At 43.9% G+C, this 17,183-nt stretch overlaps 1 protein-coding gene across 2 annotated transcripts; it reads left to right on the top strand.

Moving 5' to 3' along the window:
• The first annotated feature begins 318 nt into the window (after positions 1-318).
• Positions 319-14,987, top strand: LOC111156485 (GPN-loop GTPase 3). 2 transcript variants are annotated; one of them, XM_022517417.1, is made up of 8 exons: positions 319-537; positions 3,181-3,289; positions 10,165-10,332; positions 11,651-11,775; positions 12,676-12,791; positions 12,925-13,021; positions 13,534-13,662; positions 14,226-14,987. In XM_022517417.1, the coding sequence occupies exons 1-8, from the start codon at positions 490-492 to the stop codon at positions 14,286-14,288; spliced, it is 855 nt and encodes a 284-aa protein (XP_022373125.1). In that variant the 5' UTR covers positions 319-489; the 3' UTR covers positions 14,289-14,987. The 2 variants fall into 2 exon arrangements, with proteins under 2 accessions (XP_022373125.1, XP_022373124.1); XM_022517416.1 differs by having other exon boundaries at positions 420-564.
• Positions 14,988-17,183: the final 2,196 nt, after the last annotated feature.

The raw sequence follows: 17,183 nt of genomic DNA, 5'->3' as shown, positions 1-17,183 counted from the left end.
CCTCTAAAACAGGAGGTGCCTTCCAGACCTTCAGTATTCCAGACCCTCTACAAATTTGCAAATCTTGAGTGTCACCATAAAGGTCAAAGACCAGGACGCAAATCAAGGACCGAAGTCCCCAGCGCAGGGATGCAGAATGTTAGCCGTTATCCGTTATCACCAAGGCAACCAGGCGTCTCTAGCATCCCAACTGCCAATTTCCGCCAGCTACTTCTGCGCACGCGCACACCGCCTTCCCTGCCCACCTCCCCGCTTGCCCTCCGCCCCCGCGCTGAAGTTTCCTGAGAAGGCGTTTCACACGAGATTTGACCTGCGGGACGCTCCGTAGTCAGGGACGTGCTAGAACAGAAGGCACAAAAGGACTTTGGATTGCGATTGGTTCGCACGTGGGGTTCCCGGAACTCAGTGAGCGCCGCGCGAAGGCTGAAGGGAGCGGGGCGGTCAGCTTCTGTTGTGCGGCGGGCGGCACCGGCCACCGGGCCCGCAGACATGCCTCGGTATGCGCAGCTGGTCATGGGCCCGGCCGGCAGCGGGAAGGTGAGGATTTGGTCGGAGAAGAGAAAAGTCGGAGAGCTCGTGGGAGGCAGGGAGGGGATCCTGGGCTCAAGCAGGGACGTTCTGGTCCAGACCGGGGGACCGATGCGTGCTCTTGGCTTCTGCAGTCTGGGCTTCAGTGCTCGTCGTTGTGGTATTGAAAGTGAAGTAACTAACTGTGGTGCTAACGTTTATATTCTACTTATGCCCCAGATACTGCTTTTTAAACTCCTAATTCATTTTCAGAACAACGCTGTGAGAGAACTCCTGTTATTCTCATTTTTACGGATGGGAATTTTACAGAAAATGAGACACAGAAAGGTTAAGTTCTTTGCCCAGATCCCAGAGCTACTAAGTGACGGCTGGAATTTGCATCCAGTTTTGTGTAATCCAGAATCCGTCCCTGTCCCCCTCATAGAAAGTTCAAGTGAGGTCTCATTAAATCACTGTTTCTCAGAGCTTGACACATGGACTTCTGATATATAGAGACGATTTTAGGAGGTACATGGGCCTAACATTAATGAACATTGAATCGTATATTGAGAAAGTTACTCCCTTTTCAATCCTCTTTCAGTTTGCATTGAAGTGAAATTGTCAGTTTGATGCTTGTATACCTTTAATACTTCTTTAATCAAATCTCTTCAGAGATAAGATTTTAGAGCTTTTGACATTTTTATTTAGCCAGAATAGAAAAACTTTAAGGGATTTTATGGTTACCTTCATGTTATAACTGGTGTTCTATTTACAATAGAGGTGTAATTTTTTTCTTGTGAACAAGTATGAGTGGAGTAATATGAGAGACATTCAAATATAGAAATGGGTGAAGGTGTTAGTCAAATAACAGGAGTGTGAGAAGCACTGGAGTCTGTGGAGGTGTTGTTTGGCTTCAGTCTTTTTTTTTTTTTTTTTTTTTATTCATTTGACAGAGAGAGAGGTATCACAAGTAGGCGGAGAAGCAGGCAGAGAGAGAGAGAGGAGGAAGCAGGCTCCCTGCTGAGCAGACAGCCCCATGCGGAGCTTGATCCCAGGACCCTGGGATCATGACCTGAGCCGAAGGCAGGGGCTTTAACCCACTGAGCTCCCAGACGCCCCTCGCTTCAGTGTTGAACACATTGTTCTAAGGCTTGACCTATTCTGAGTGTAGGAGATCCACATGTGACTTTAATGTAGCCCTTGCCTACCCAAAGTCTATAGTCTGCTTGGGAAGATTGATAGATGCCTTGCCAATTAAAACATAGTGTGAGGGGCGCCTGGGTGGCTCGGTGGGTTAAAGCCTCTGCCTTCAGCTCAGGTCATGATCCCAGAGTCCTGGGATCGAGCCCTGCGTCGGGCTCTCTGCTCAGCGGGGAGCCTGCTTCCCTTCTCTCTCTGCCTGCCTCTCTGCCTACTTGTGATCTCTGTCAAATAAATAAAATCTTAAAAATAAATAAATAAAACGTAGTGTGATTGCATGGAGAGGGCCTCCTCTTCGGCAGAGAGAATAGTATGTCAAAAAGGTCACTGAGCATGATAGAAGTTATTTTCTATATTCCAGATGATTTTTCAGACTGATTGTGTTAGACAAGTACTTTCCTACAGATTTTTGATGCCTACTTTTAGAAGTATCACTGACGTGTTCTCTGTGCTAGTCACTGTTCTGGACCCTAGGGATCGTATAGTGAACAACAACAACAAAAAAAGCGCACACGCACACAAATCTCTGCTCTTGTAGAGTTTATATCCAAACATATTAAGTGAATTAGAAATAATTATCAAGCATTTATTATGTACCAGGTACCATGCTGGTCCTAGGCTTATAAAACTGAGTAAAAGACAGCCCTGCCTTTAAACAGAAAGTGGGAAAGACAGACAAGTAGCCTAGAAATTTTAACATAGTATGTTAAGGACTAAATGAGGGATAAGGAATTCACTAAACCAAAAGTTGCAAACTGATAGCTCACCTCTAGACTATTTATTGACCTCAATGTGCTCTCATTTGGAAATACCTCCCCTTGCTTGGCAAGCACATTCACATCTCTTGGCTTAAACATACCCCCCTCTCTCTGCACCCACTGAAACGTCCCTGACTATCCTACTTAAAGCTTTGTTTGGACTGTAATCATCTTGGTGGAGACATTGTGTGTTAGGTGCTGCATGGTATGATCAGAAGTCTTCCCTTTAAATTCCATGTGTTGCATGTTAGAGCAGCAAGGAACCTTAGTGGTCGTGGAGGCCACCCCAGTTAGAGACAAGAAAAGTGCGGGGGCGGAGGGGGGTTGTGCAGCACCTGGCTGGTTCATTTGGTGGATCCCATGACTGATCCTTGATCTTGGAGTTAAGTGTGAGCCCCACGTTGGGTGTAGAGATTACTTAAAAATAAAATCTTTTTTAAAAAAAAGAAAGAAGAGGAAACTGAGGGGCAAAGTAGAGAAGCACTTTGGCTAAAGTTACCCGTGAGTCCCAGCCATGTCAGGATCTGCAGCCCAGTTAGGTGTCCTGACTCCCAGCCTAGTACCTTTCCTGTTTTCAGTCAGCTTCTTGGTCAGTGAAGGCATAGTTTTGGCCTTTGTGGACACTGACCAAGGGATAGGGTGTCCCTTTGGGGATGCAGGGGGTAGCACTACACTGCCTGTCGCTTTGACCCCCTCGTGCCTTGTGACATTACAGAGCACCTACTGTGCCACCATGGTCCAGCACTGTGAAGCCCTCAATCGGTCCGTGCAAGTTGTGAACCTAGATCCTGCAGCAGAACACTTCAACTACTCCGTGATGGCTGGTGAGTCCTGAGCAGAGTCTCCCCACTCCTTCAGGAGAAGGCTGTGGAGAGGCCATGAGTGCTGGCTGCTTGGCACAGAAGCTGAAAACTTAATTATTATAGTCTGCTGCCCTATTCCATGGTGAACAATATCAGGCAGAATGTCATTTGGTGACATCCACTCATGATGACATGTGTGACAGTATCCTTTCTTGGTCTTTAGATTAGGAATTAAGTGAGTAGACTCCTCCCTCCTCCCTCATCACACTTCCCTTCTGTCCCCTTCCATGCTTAGTCCTGCTGTGGTGAATCGGGTTTACTGCAAATTGTAGTATAAGTGAGCAGCTTAACTCTTTCAAGTTTTTAAAAATTCTTTTAGGGGCACCTCCTGCTCTTTCTCTCTAAAAAAAAAGAAGGGCACCTAGGTGGCTCAGTGGGTTAAAGCCTCTGCCTTCGGCTCAGGTCATGATCTCAGGGTCCTGGGATCGAGCCCCACATCGGGCTCTCTGCTCCACGGGGGAGCCTGCTTCCCCCCTCTCTGTCTCTGCCTGTCTCTGTCTGTCTACTTGTGATCTCTCTGTCAAATAAATAAATTAAAATCTTTAAAAAAATAAAAAATAAAAATTAAAAAAAAATTTTTTTTTAAGATTTTTTATTTATTTATTTGTCAGAGAGAGAGAGAGAGAGAGCGAGCGAGCACAGGCAGACAGAGTGGCAGGCAGAGGCAGAGGGAGAAGCAGGCTCCTTGCCGAGCAAGGAGCCCAGTGTGGGACTCGATCCCAGGACGCTGGGATCATGACCTGAGCCTAAGGCAGCCGCTCAACCAACTGAGCCACCCAGGCGTCCCTAAAAAAAGAATTTTATTTACTTAATTTTTTTAGAGGGGCAGAGGGAGAGAGAGAGAGAAAGAATCTTAAGCAGGGTCCACGCCCAGTGCAGAGCCCAACTTGGGGCTTGATCTCACAACTGTGAGATCATGTCCTGAGCCAAAATTCAAGAGTTGGACACTTAGCTGACTGAGCCACTCAGGCGCCCCTCAAATAAAATTCTTTTAATTTATTCATTCAGATGTCTTTTGAACACCTACTTTTTGCCAGACACCAGGGTTCTAGCAGAGAACAAGGCAGTCATTATCCTAGCTTTCATGGACTTTTTAGCAGGAAGATGAGCAAAGGGATAACCATTACAGATTGTGGTAAGGACCACAAATTGGCCAATGAGAAGGAGTAATTGGGGAGGTTGCTTTAGGAAGGATAGTTGAGAAGAAATCTTAAGAAGAGAGATTTGGGCCCAGACCCAAAGATAGTAATGTCCTCGCCAAGCTGGGGAGAGGCCTTCCAAGATGAGGGGACATCAGGTCAATAAATAGCCTTGAGATAGGAAGGGGTTTGGTATGTTTTGGAAAAAGCAAACATGTCAATGAGCTGGAGCATCAGGAGTGAAGGAAAGAAGCAGGTAGGTGCTAGTAGGACAGGAGAATTTTGGGTTCTGTCCTGTTTTGTTAGTCTGTTTAACTGCCTTAACAAAATACCACAGATGGGGCAGCTTATAAACAACAGAAATGTATTTCTCATGGTCCTGGAGGTTGGATGCCCAAGACCAGGGCATCAACATAGTCAGGTTCTGGTGAAGGTCCTCTTCTAGGTGGCAGACTGCCAACTCCCCACTGTGTCATCACATGACGGAAGGGGGCAAGGGATCTCTCTGGGGCCTCTTTTATTAGAGCACTAATCCCATTCATGAGGCACCATCCTCATGACCCAGTTGCCTCCCAAAAGCCCCACCTCCTATTAGTATCACCTTGGGTATTCGGTTCTAAATATCAAAATTTTGAGGGAACACAGACATTCAATCTGTAGCATTGAACAGGAGAATGCCATTGGAGGGTTGAAACCAGGGAGAAGATTGATATCTGATTATTTTAAAGATAACCGTCTCTCAGGGTGCCTAGGTGGCTCAGTCGGTTAGGTATTTGCCTTTGGCTCAGGTCATGATCCCAGTGTCCTGGGATCAAGTCCCACATCGGTCTCCTTGCCCAGTGGGGAACCTGCTTCTCCCTCTCCCTCTGCCTGCTACTCTCCCTACCTGACGTTAATAAGTAAAATCTTAAAAAAAGAAAAAAAAGAACTACTTAAAAAAAAAAAAACTAACTGGCTCTCCAATGAAAAATGGACTCTAGGGCGTTGAGAGTAGAAGCAGGGACAAGCAGGCTGGCTATTGCACATGTCCGAGAGGCTTGGATTAGTGTGGTCATGGTGGAGATGGAAGCAGATGGATTCAGTGTCTACTTTGCAAGTACAATTAGCAGCATTTTGTGGGAGACTGAACCAGAAGGGTGTAAGAAAGGGAGGAAACCCCAAGGGTGGCTCTTACTAGACTGTGACTGTCATACTAGATATCTGACTTTAATTGCTAAAGAGAGTGTGTGATAGCATTTATCAGGAGGGAAGATAAGTCTGTTCAGGGTTGGGCCATTCTCTTTTCACTTACTAGGCTTGAGACGTCTGATAGATATCTAAAAGGTGATGTCAAGGAACCATTTGGATACTGTAATCTGGGACAAGATCTGGTTTGGAGGTATAAATTTGCGAGTCGGGGCTCCTGGGTGGCTCAGTGGGTTAAGCCGCTGCCTTCGGCTCAGGTCATGATCTCAGGGTCCTGGGATCAAGTCCCGCATCGGGCTCTCTGCTCAGCAGGGAGCCTGCTTCCCTCTCTCTCTCTCTCTGCCTGCCTCTCTGCCTACTTGTGATCTCTGTCTGTCAAATAAATAAATAAAATCTTTAAAATAAATAAATAAATAAATTTGCGAGTCAGCAGCATATAGACAGGACATAACACTCAAGGACTGGGTGAGATCATTTTAGGAGGAAATATGCTGAGAGAAGAGAACCCAAAACCAAGCCTTGAAGTTGTCTAATCATCAGAGGTCTGGAGGGGGTGGTGGAGTCAGTAAGGTCGGAGGAAAGCCAGGAACATGTAGAATTGCAGAAGCCAGGAGGAGAGACTAAAGAAATGGCTTGTGTGCTTGGTTATGTCAGGCATGGCTGTGAAGTTGTAGAAGATGAGGACGGAGAAGTGGCTGTTAGATGTGGGGGCATGGAGATGGAGGCGACTTTGCCTAGCAGTTTCCGTGGAGTGGTTTGAAGAGTGATGGCAGCATCCGCGGAGGAGATGGGGAAATTTCGGTGTGAAAGGAGCAGAGAAGTGGAGGGAGAACCGGAGGGGGTAGGAGGGTCAAGGGAGGTTGCCTTTTACCATTGGAGATGCTAACCGGAACGGGCTTGATTTGTGAACAGAAAGATCTGGTAGAAAAAGAGAAACTGAAAATGCCAGACAGTGGGAATAACTTCAAGAGCGAGAAAGGGGAGGGAGATCCCAAACAAGTGAGGAGTTTTCCCTTCACTGGGAGTAGGGTGGTTTTTTTTTTTTTCTTCAAAGTTTTATTTTTAAGTAATCTCTATACCCAGCACGGGGCTTGAACTCACAGCTCTGAGATCAAGAGTCGCACGCACCACGGACTGAGCCACCAGGTGCCCCAGGAGTGGGATGCTTCTTTTGTAACTAAAGGGAAGGCAGGGTGGAAGATACTGTGTGATACTGTAATACTGGTGAGAACACGGGAAACGTGCTTTTTGTTGGTTTCTGATTTCTGTTAATGACACGTGTGCCATCAGGACATGAGAGTGGCTGGAGGTGGGCGCACATGAGGTTGGGGAGGCAGGGGCTAAAAGAAGAGGAGGTATGAAAGAGTCCTCTTCTGTAGGGAAAGGGATTGCTGGGGCACCTGGGTGGCTCAGTCAGTTAAGCATCCAACTCTTGATTTTGGGTCAGGTCATGATCTCAGGGCCGGGAAATTGAGCCCTGTGTTGGGCTCCACACCAAGCATAGAGTCTGCTTAAAATTCTCTCTCTCCCTCACCCTCTGCCCCTCAAAAAAAAAATAAAGCTTTGCTTTTCTTTGGGATCATTTGGTCACACCCAACAAAAAGCACTGAAGCCAGCTTATGTAAAGTGAGGATATTCATTGATTGATTGACTGATTTTTATTTATTTATTGAAGATTTTATTTATTTATTAATTGACAGAGAGAGTCGCAGCAAGAGAGGGAACACAAGCTAGGGGAGAAGGAGAAGCACACTTCCCACCGAGCAGGAAGCCCAACGTGGTACTCCATCCCAGGACCCCGGGATCATGACCTGAGCTGAAGGCAGGTACTTAGTGACTGAGCCACACAGGCGCCCCAAGGAGGATTTTTTTTTTTTTTTTTTTTTTTTAAGAAGGAATTGGTGGGGGGCTGGGTGGCTCAGTCATTTAGTATCTGCCTTGGGCTCAGGTCATGATCCCAGGGTCCTGAGATCGAGCCCCCCATCAGGCTCCCTGCTCCATGGGAAACCTGCTTCTCCCTCTCCCATTCCCCGCCCCCGCCTTGTGTCCTGCTCCCCCTGCTATGTTCCTTCTCTTGCTGTGTCTCTCTCTGTTAAATAAATAAATAAAATCTTTAAAAAAAAGAAGGATCTCCCAAAACCCAAGAGCAAGGCTTAATGAGAGACTAGAACCCAAAACAAAAACTAACAAACTGGGGCACCTGGTGGCTCAATTGTTTAGTGTCTGCCTTCTGCTCGGGTTGTGATTCCAGGCTCCTGGGATCAAGCCCCATGTCAGTCTCCCTGCTCAGCGGGAAGTCTGCTTCTCCCTCTCCCACTCCTCCCGCTTGTGTTCCCTCTCTTGCTGTGTCTCTCTCTGTCAAATAAATAAATAAAATCTTTTTTTATAAACAAAAATAAAAAAAAAACAAACTAACAAACTGAAGCTGGCTTTCGCTGTCTCTGCCTTTTTCTCCCTCTTACAGACCAGCCTTCTCGGCTTCCGGGGCCCCAGCAAGGTGCCACGAACCTCAGGTTCCCATCACTTTCTGGTTCAGATGTCTTACTGACTGACTTGTGTCCTTGAGTCATCCTTTTAGAAAATCCAGTTTCATCGTCCCCACTTGAGTCAGAGATTTACCCCTCAGATAGGGAGAGAAAGTGCATAAGGTATTAGCCACCTAAACGTGGCTATGAGTGAGGCAGTTCTCTGTGAACAGATATTGTAGGTTTGTGCACAAACATTAAAAACCTTTGGGAGAACGTTGTAAATACAGATTTCTAAAATTAGTAGTAGAAGAGAACTATGCATATACCTGAATCTTTAAGCCCCTGCTGTAGGTGATTAAGCTACGTTATCTCATAGAGCCTTCATCCTTCAACCCCAGGATATATGATTTGTCCCTCATTTTATAAATAAAGTGAGGTATGAAGAGGTTAAGTAGCTTCCCTGAGGTCGTGTTAAGAAACAGCAATTGGGGGAATGCCTAGGTGGCTCAGTGGGTTAAGCGTCTGCCTTTGGCTCAGGTTATGATTCCAGGGTCCTGGGATTGAGTCCCACATCTGGCTCCTTGCTCAGCAGGGAGTCTGCTTCTCTCTCTGTCTCTCGCTCTTTTGTTCCCCCTGCTTGTACTCTCTCTCTGACAAATAAAATCCTAAAAAAAAAAAAAAAAAAAAAACCAAACAAACCAAAAAACAGCAATTGGTTTTCTTGGTTTGGTTTGGTTTTAATTATTTTAGAATAGGTAGTGTATATTGATGTGGTTTAAAATGTAAAAGGTACAGAAGAGTTAAGTATACAGTAAAATGTCTCCCTCCCAGGTCTATGTCCCAGTAACTGGCTCCCCTCCCTGCAGGCACCCAGTGTTGTCAGTTTCTAGGGTGTCTTTCCATAGAGAATCTATGAATATAAAATCAGATATATGTATTATTATATATCTGATATATATAATATATATATAATAATATGTATATTATATATATATTTTGTTGTTGCTGCTGTTGTTAACACAAGTGATGGCTTTTTTAAAAAAGATTTTTATTTATTTGTTTGACAGAGAGAGATCACAAGTGGACAGAGAGACAGGCAGAGAGAGAGAGGGGGAAGCAGGCTCCCTGCTGAGCAGGGAGCCCGATGCGGGGCTCGATCCCAGGACCCTGGGATCGTGACCTGAGCTGAAGGTACAGGCTTAACCCACTGAGCCACCCAGACACCCCTATCACATCCATATTTAAAGAGCTTCTTGGGGCGCCTGGGTGGCTATGTGGGTTAAAGCCTCTGCCTTTGGCTCAGGTCATGACCTCAGGGTCCTCGATTGAGCCCCATACAGGCTGTCTGCTCGGCGGGGAGCCTGCTTCCTCCTCTATCTCTCTGCCTGCCTCTCTGCCTACTTGTGATCTCTGTCAAATAAATAAATAAAATCTTTAAAAAATAAAAAAAAGAGCCTCTCCTTTTAATGGTTACATAGGATTCCATTGTCTGGCTGTACAGTAATTTAATTGGTTCCCACAAACACTACTACAGTGAATAATCATATACAGGAATAGTTTTACACATGTGAGTTTTTATATAATTATTAACTATCACTAACAAGGGTAATACCTAGGCATTCCCCCAATTGCTGTTTTTTGTTTGTTTGTTTGTTTTAAAGATTTTATTTGTTTATTTGACAGACAGAGATCACAGGTAGGCAGAGAGGCAGGCAGAGGGAGAGGAAGGGAAGCAGGCTCCCCACCAAGCAGAGAGCCCGACGCGGGCCTTGATCCCAGGACTCTGAGATCATGACCTGAGCTGAAGGCAGAGGCTTTAACCCACTGAGCCACCCAGGCGCCCCCCAATTGCTGTTTCTTTTTTTTTTTTTTTTTTTTTTCCAATTGCTGTTTCTTAACACGACCTCAGGGAAGCTACTTAACCTCTTCACACCTCACTTTATGTAAAAAATGAGGGACAAATCATATATCCTGGGGTTGAAGGATATATATCCTGGGGTTGAATGGATAGTCTTATATTCTGGGCCCTGTCTATCTTTTGCAGACATCCGGGAACTGATTGAGGTGGATGACGTCATGGAGGATGACTCTCTGCGGTTTGGTCCCAACGGAGGATTGGTATTTTGCATGGAGTACTTTGCCAATAATTTTGACTGGCTCGAGAGCTGTCTTGGCCACGTAGAGGATGACTATATTCTTTTTGACTGTCCAGGTAAGTCAGCAATTTGAATGTGCCATGTTCCTTGAAGTTGTGCTAATTCTGTCCCGAGTGAGAGAAAGTGGACTGAGCCTTCGTAGCTCTTAATTACACTACAGTGAGATACAAAGCTCTTATTTACTGGCTCTCGCTCATTCCACTGAGTTTACTGAGTGTTCAGTTTGTATGCTGGGAATACCACAGAGACCCAGGCAGCCATGGTCTTTGCCCTCACGGAGCTCACGGTCAAGTGGGAGTGCTAGACAGAATGAACAAAATCACCCAGATTATCACTTAATATTAATTTGTGACAGGTGCTCCCCAGGAGTAGGAAGAGCATCACATAGCAACAAGGTTAGGAGGCTTCTGATCACGTGGCCTGTAAGCTGGGCTGTGGGGTGAAGGTAAAGGAGTCCGTGGTCCAGGCAGAGGCACAGCGTGCCAGAAACCTTGACGCAGGAAGGAGTAAGGCGGGTTTAGGGCCCCAAGAAGGCCAGTGTGGCCCGAGTGCTGGAAACCCAGGGAAATGTCATGCGGTGAGGCTTGCAGGGGACAGATAATCACACACAAAACTTCTTTTTTTTTTTTTTTTTTTTTCAAGATTTTATTTATTTGACAGACAGAGATCACAAGTAGGCAGAGAGGCAGGCAGAGAGAGAGGGGGGAGAAGCAGGCTCCCTACCGAGCAGAGAGCCCGATGCAGGGCTTGGTCCCAGGACCCTGGGATCATGACCTGAGCCGAAGGCAGAGGCTTTAAGCCATTGAGCCACCCAGGCCCCCACACACACACAACTTCTTAAGCCAGCTTGTGGGTTTTAGACTTGAGGCTGACCTAGCTGTGATCATTTGTGGCTCTCACTTTATTTTCCCTCACTTAGTATTTCACTTCACCTTATTTTTTATTTTTTTTATTTTTAGAGAGAAAGTGTATGTGTGTACAAGGGTTGGGGGAGGTAGAGGGAGAGAGAGAGAGAGAGAGAGAGAGAATCTTCAGCAGGCTCCATTGGAGCCCAACATGGGTCTCGATCTCACAACCCTGAGATCATGACCTCAGCCAAAATGAAGAGTCGGACACTTAACCGACTGAACCACCCGGTGTCCCCCCTTTGTTTTAGAGAGAGAGAGAATATTTTGCCTTGATTTTAGTTGAACCCATAGAAAAGCACATACATCCTAAGCATACAGCTTGATGAATATTCCCAAAAAACACAACACCTTTGTAGCATTCGCTTTTGGTTCCCTTTTTTAACCATCTTATAGGAAAATTCTTTTCGTGTAGTTTGACGACTGCCTATTTCCTGTTTGTATTAGTCTTGTCATGTTCTTCATGTAGGTCAGATTGAGTTGTATACACACCTGCCTGTGATGAAACAGCTGGTCCAGCAGCTGGAACAGTGGGAGTTCCGAGTCTGCGGAGTTTTTCTCGTTGATTCTCAGTTCATGGTGGAGTCATTCAAGGTTTGAAGATCAGTCTTATTGATTTTTTTAGTTGTGGGTACAAGGAGGTGACAGGTCTCCTTTAAGGACTCTGTGATTGCAGCACTCTGGACATTTCAGAAACTATATTCCAGAATAATTTAGTATCCTTTATTATTCAGTTATTATAATGACACATTTTTAACTCAAAAATGATATTATGATATCATATAGATTTGGGGGAACTACTTACCAAGAAAAATGAGGCAGATGCATATTTTATAAGTATTTTTAATTCTCTGAGAGCCTTTTGTCTAGTTTATGAACTCTATTTCCCATTAATCGCCCTTAAGGAATATTCAGTGGAAAAGAGGTTAAGATACCATCTAAATTGAGATTTGTGATCACTGTAAAATTTTTTATTTTAGAGTGAAGGGAGAAGCAGAGGGAAAAGGAGAAAAAGAATCTTAAGCCAGCCCCATTCCCAGCACGGAGCCCGATGTGGGGTTCCATCCCACAACCATGAGATCATGACCTGAGTTGAAATCAAGAGTTGGGCACTTAAACGACTAAACCACCCAGGCATTCCCCCTACCCCCCTACCCCTGCTTAAAAAATTTTATTTTTTAGTAATCTCTATATCTAACATGGGGCTCGAACTTACAACCCAGAGATCAAGAGTCATTTGCTCTGCCAACCAAGCCACTCTGGTGCCCCATGATTACTGTAAATTAAATCTACCTCTTCCCTCCTTATTCAGTAACTACCTTTGGAAGCCAAGGGTCAACCATCTGATTAGTAGACTGTCTTTTCTTTAGGATGAGCATTTCTTTTACTTAGGCCAGTTTTGTTTCTGTGAGGAGCAAAAGCCTCTCTTTTATGTGGAGACCAGCGAATTTTCTTCGCAACAGTTCCTCTTCCCTTTTCTGTTCCCTCCTTCAGTTTATTTCTGGCATTTTGGCAGCGCTGAGTGCTATGATCTCTCTAGAAATTCCACAAGTTAACATCATGACAAAAATGGATCTGCTGAGCAAGAAAGCTAAAAAGGAAATTGAAAAGTGAGTTCACGTCTTCCATTATCATCAAATCTTAATTGCAGAGATGTGATTATCTATTATCTATTAGTCTACAAATCTAGTTTCCTGATTTATTCTTCCTTTTATTCATCAGTCTTCTTTCTCACTTTCGAAGGTTTCTAGACCCAGACATGTATTCTTTATTAGATGATTCCGCAAGTGGCTTACGAAGCAAAAAATTCAAAAAATTGACTAAAGCTATATGTGGACTGGTAAGTTTTTCAAGTTTTTTTCAATGGCCTGGTCAGCTGTTTACCCATAGCCAGGCAGTGGCCACCGTTATGGAAAGCACAGTCCAATCCTATTTCCTTGCAGAGGGGAAGAAGGTGGGGGCAGGCTATGGACTGGCGGGTCAGTAGTTTAATTTAGAAGCGGTTATTATTGGTAGCTGATAAGTTAACTGACATGTCTATTATTCCAGACCATTTGGGGAGTTCAGAACTGTCTGTACCCTTTTGAAACTTCCGATGGTTGTTGAATTCAGATAAATATCTATGAAAGAGTAGGTGTCTAGTTAAGTAATAAGTTAATGAGTGTACTGGGAGGTTAGAGGTCAGGAAAATCAATGATGACTTGCTTTTGTTCTCTCTCCCGCCTCCCTCCTCCTTCCACACACAAATGTTTTTAATCAGAAGTACAACTGGTTATAAACTAAAATGTAAGTTGAAAATTAAGTATTTTGTACAGCTTCAGAATGACCCTTTATGAAATTCCCAACGTGCAGATTGATGACTACAGCATGGTTCGATTTTTGCCTTACGATCAGTCGGACGAAGAAAGCATGAACATTGTGTTACAGCATATTGATTTTGCCATTCAGTATGGAGAAGACTTAGAATTCAAAGAACCAAAGGTAATTTTTAATCATTGACTTTAGGTAACCGTGTTTACCAGCACTCAGTGGCCTCCTGCATAATCCCAGCAACTCCTCAGATTTTGTCTTAGCAGCAGTAGTAACCTGGGCGTGTTGAGGGGGTGTCTGAAATTGACATCTGTCCTCAACAAGCAGTATCAGTTTTACTCTACCTGTTATTGAGGCACTGTTACCCAGTTTCTTTGTGCTCAGGGCTTGGGGGTATGTGCAGAGAGTAGATGAAGGCCCGTTGAACTTGGGCCACCCTCACATTTGTCTGCGCAAAGCCTGATGGTGGCTGTCATACACGACTATCTCAAGCACATTAGCCGAGAGCAAGTGTAAACTCAAGTAAAAATGCTTCCAACGAGATATAAGTGCTTTAATTTACCACGAAGCTGGAAAAATTCTATCAGTCATGCCTTTTGCCACTGTTAAGAGACACCTACATTGCAGCTGGGCATTATCTCCTGGGAGAGCATTACCTGAAAAATAGGTCAGCACATACTCGGTTTAACTTAGGGGAAATGAATATTTTCTGTTTTGTGTTTCCTTTGTGTCAGGAACATGAAGATGACTCTTCTTCTATGTTTGATGAATATTTTCAAGGACACCAGAATGAGTGAAAAATTTATGAGTAACTATATATGTGAAGCACCTGCGACTGAATCAGCAAGACATTCTTCTCTTCAAAGGATGCAATATCAGAAGGCTACTTACTTCAATGAAAAAAGTAATACTTGGCTCTTTCTCAGCAGCATGCCTGAATCAAATTCTAGTTATTCTGAAATGGCTGGTGTTTCAAGTGGAATCTTTTAGTATTATTTTAACAGCATCAATTTAGATCTTAAATGTTGAAATTGACATGAATGCACATAGATTTGTATATAATATAAATGAGCATTTGTGATACAGTTAGGACCCAGTCTACCTTTACTTTTACTATTTGATTTTTATTGTTTTTGAAGGTTTTTTTGGAGAGGCAGGAATTACTATAACAAAATACACACATCTGTGTCCCAAGGAAAAAATCTGGAAGGATATAGTTAAGACCATTGCTTATCTGTAGGTCTTAGTTTTCCTACATTGAAAATGTATAGTTTATGTAATTAAAATGAAAAGTAAATGTTTTAAAATATATATATGTATATAAATAAAAGAAATAGAAAGGTAGCATTAACCTTTTACTATACTTTTGTTTTCCAGTCAGAATTTGAAACACTCAGCCTGGGCAAGTTTTTGAATGAATAAATTTGCCCTAGTTTCAAAACATAGTTCATGATTTCTTTAAAAATACAGTTTGTAGGGCGCCTGGGTGGCTCAGTGGGTTAAGCCGCTGCCTTCGGCTCAGGTCATGATCTCAGGGTCCTGGGATCGAGTCCCGCATCGGGCTCTCTGCTCAGCGGGGAGCCTGCTTCCCTCTCTCTCTCTCTCTCTCTCTGCCTGCCTCTCTGTCTACTTGTGCTCTCTCTCTGTCAAATAAATAAATAAAATCTTTAAAAAAAAAATACAGTTTGTAGTTGCTGAGCATTTAAAAATTTATACTTTCCTGGAATAATAACAGATACACACAAAAAAATGCAAAAGACATTTTTTTCTTTTAAATGTGCTCATTGGTTGAAGTGTTTTGTTTTCAGTGTTTTTAAGTTCAGTAGCGTTGGGTGTGAAAGCATGGAAAGTCAACAGATATTTCTCTAGCATGCCATGGCCAGGCCCTACTAAAGCAAAGTAGAATCTAACTTACTGAGTTCTGCCAGACCTTATGCTAAGAAACATTTTACATAATCTCCTCCATTTAATAATGGGACCGGCTTCATTGGCCATTTGGCCCTGGATGGTCCAGCTAACACAAATTAAGCCCTTAAAAAAACCCACAACTGAGGTTAAATTTTTAATCATTCTTGGACTAGATAGCAGGAGTACACCTATAGTGTCACTGATCACATTTTAATTAAAGATGGTGCCAAGTGTGAGGAGTCATAGCTACTAGTGGTAACTTGTATTGTGGGAGCTTAGGCTAAGGGCAAAAGTTAGGTGTTTACATCATGGTCCATTGGTACGAGCTATTGTCATGGGGGCAGTCAAGAGAGAACATGAGTGGGTATCTTGAGAATGTGCTGTCCCACTTGGGGCTTCTCCCTATGGCCGAGAGTACTGGTGTTGCTAATTCTTAGAAATTTTATTTTTATGGAAGAAAGGAAAGGCAACTTCATTTGCCCTCACTGCTCCTTGAGCTATTTTTCATGGTTCAGGCTTTGAAGAATCCAGTGTGTGCCTCTGGGCAAGAAGTGAAGGGCCAGATTGAATTTCCTTCCCCTCTGGACACAGGTTTCAAAGACAAGTATGTCCATTCCGTCCTCAAGGATTTCATTGTCTTGGCAGAGAGCCTAATGTGATTCTGTGGAAAAATTTACTGGTGGGTGCTAGGCACTGGGGATAAAATGGGAACACTCAGGGCAGACAAGGCCTTACTCTTTTGGAGCTGACATGAGGGGCTCTTGAGACCATAATCAAGGAAACCTTGATAAGGAATGTGGGTAGAAATGAAAACAGTAATGAAATGGATAGTGACTAAGGGACTTCTTTGAGCTCATTGTCAAAGAAGGTTCCTGAATTGTACTATTTGCCCAGAAACCTGAATGAGAAATCAATTGTAGGAACATTGAACAGAGTATTCTGTCTGAGGGACTAGCTGAAGAAATAGCCTGAGACAGCAATGAACTTGGCTCTTAAGGTGATGTTGAAGAAGATAATCAAGAGGATGTGACCACTGGTTGACCTTTGAACTGGGCCCAGACAATGGGAGATTCTTCACCCCTCCTACCCTTCACTATGAGAGATGTTCTACAGACAAAGACTGGAGGGAATAAGGTGTTGAGACCATTGGACGTGACTGAACCCAGTTAAGTCCTCTGTACAAACTTACAACATTCTGGCAGTAGGTGGGTGAAGAGATCTACTCTTGTCTCTCCAGAGATAATGTTAAGGAATTAGCTGGCCAGTTAGGTAGTCAGGGCTAGGGTCCCTAACAAGAAAATATGATGCATTCAGGACAGCTAAAATAAAACAGCACTGACATCCTGTTTGCAGCTTAGACAGGACCACACTGACATTCTGCTTTGCAGCCTTTGCAGAAATGACTTATGCAAAGCATCCTAAAATAAGACAATTAACCACAAAAGCATTTGTCAATACCATAGGCAAGGGGCAAGTAAGACATAAGCTCCCAAATGTCAGCAAAAAATAAACAGACCATCAACACATAGACATCGACTAATAGGCAGATGCAAAAGAGCTCGTAAAAACCCCTAAACTTAGAAACTCTGAAGGTAACCCACTTGCATCCCCCTCCCTCTCCAGGAGCTTTGTACTGTCTTGCTCAATAAACTTTGCTTTGCTGCCCACCACTCTTCATCTGGTCTACCTCTTCATTCTTTGAAGTAGCATGACCAAGAACTGCAGGCACTAAGGGGACACAAAATCCTTTAACAGTAAGCCTCACAAGTAAGTTCCCTCGCTTA

This window comes from Enhydra lutris, unplaced genomic scaffold (assembly GCF_002288905.1).
Source record: "Enhydra lutris kenyoni isolate GAN:26980312 unplaced genomic scaffold, ASM228890v2 scaffoldscaffold46, whole genome shotgun sequence".
Taxonomy (NCBI): Eukaryota; Metazoa; Chordata; class Mammalia; order Carnivora; family Mustelidae; genus Enhydra; species Enhydra lutris.
This window is presented reverse-complemented; position numbering and strand designations above follow the sequence as displayed.

Coding starts and splice junctions, on each gene's coding strand:
- LOC111156485 (XM_022517416.1), top strand. CDS start 490: ATGCCTCGGTATGCGCAGCTGGTCATGGGCCCGGCCGGCAGCGGGAAG. Junction 565..3,180: donor TTTGGTCGGAGAAGAGAAAA/GTCGGAGAGCTC, acceptor GTGACATTACAG/AGCACCTACTGTGCCACCAT. Junction 12,792..12,924: donor GCTAAAAAGGAAATTGAAAA/GTGAGTTCACGT, acceptor TCACTTTCGAAG/GTTTCTAGACCCAGACATGT.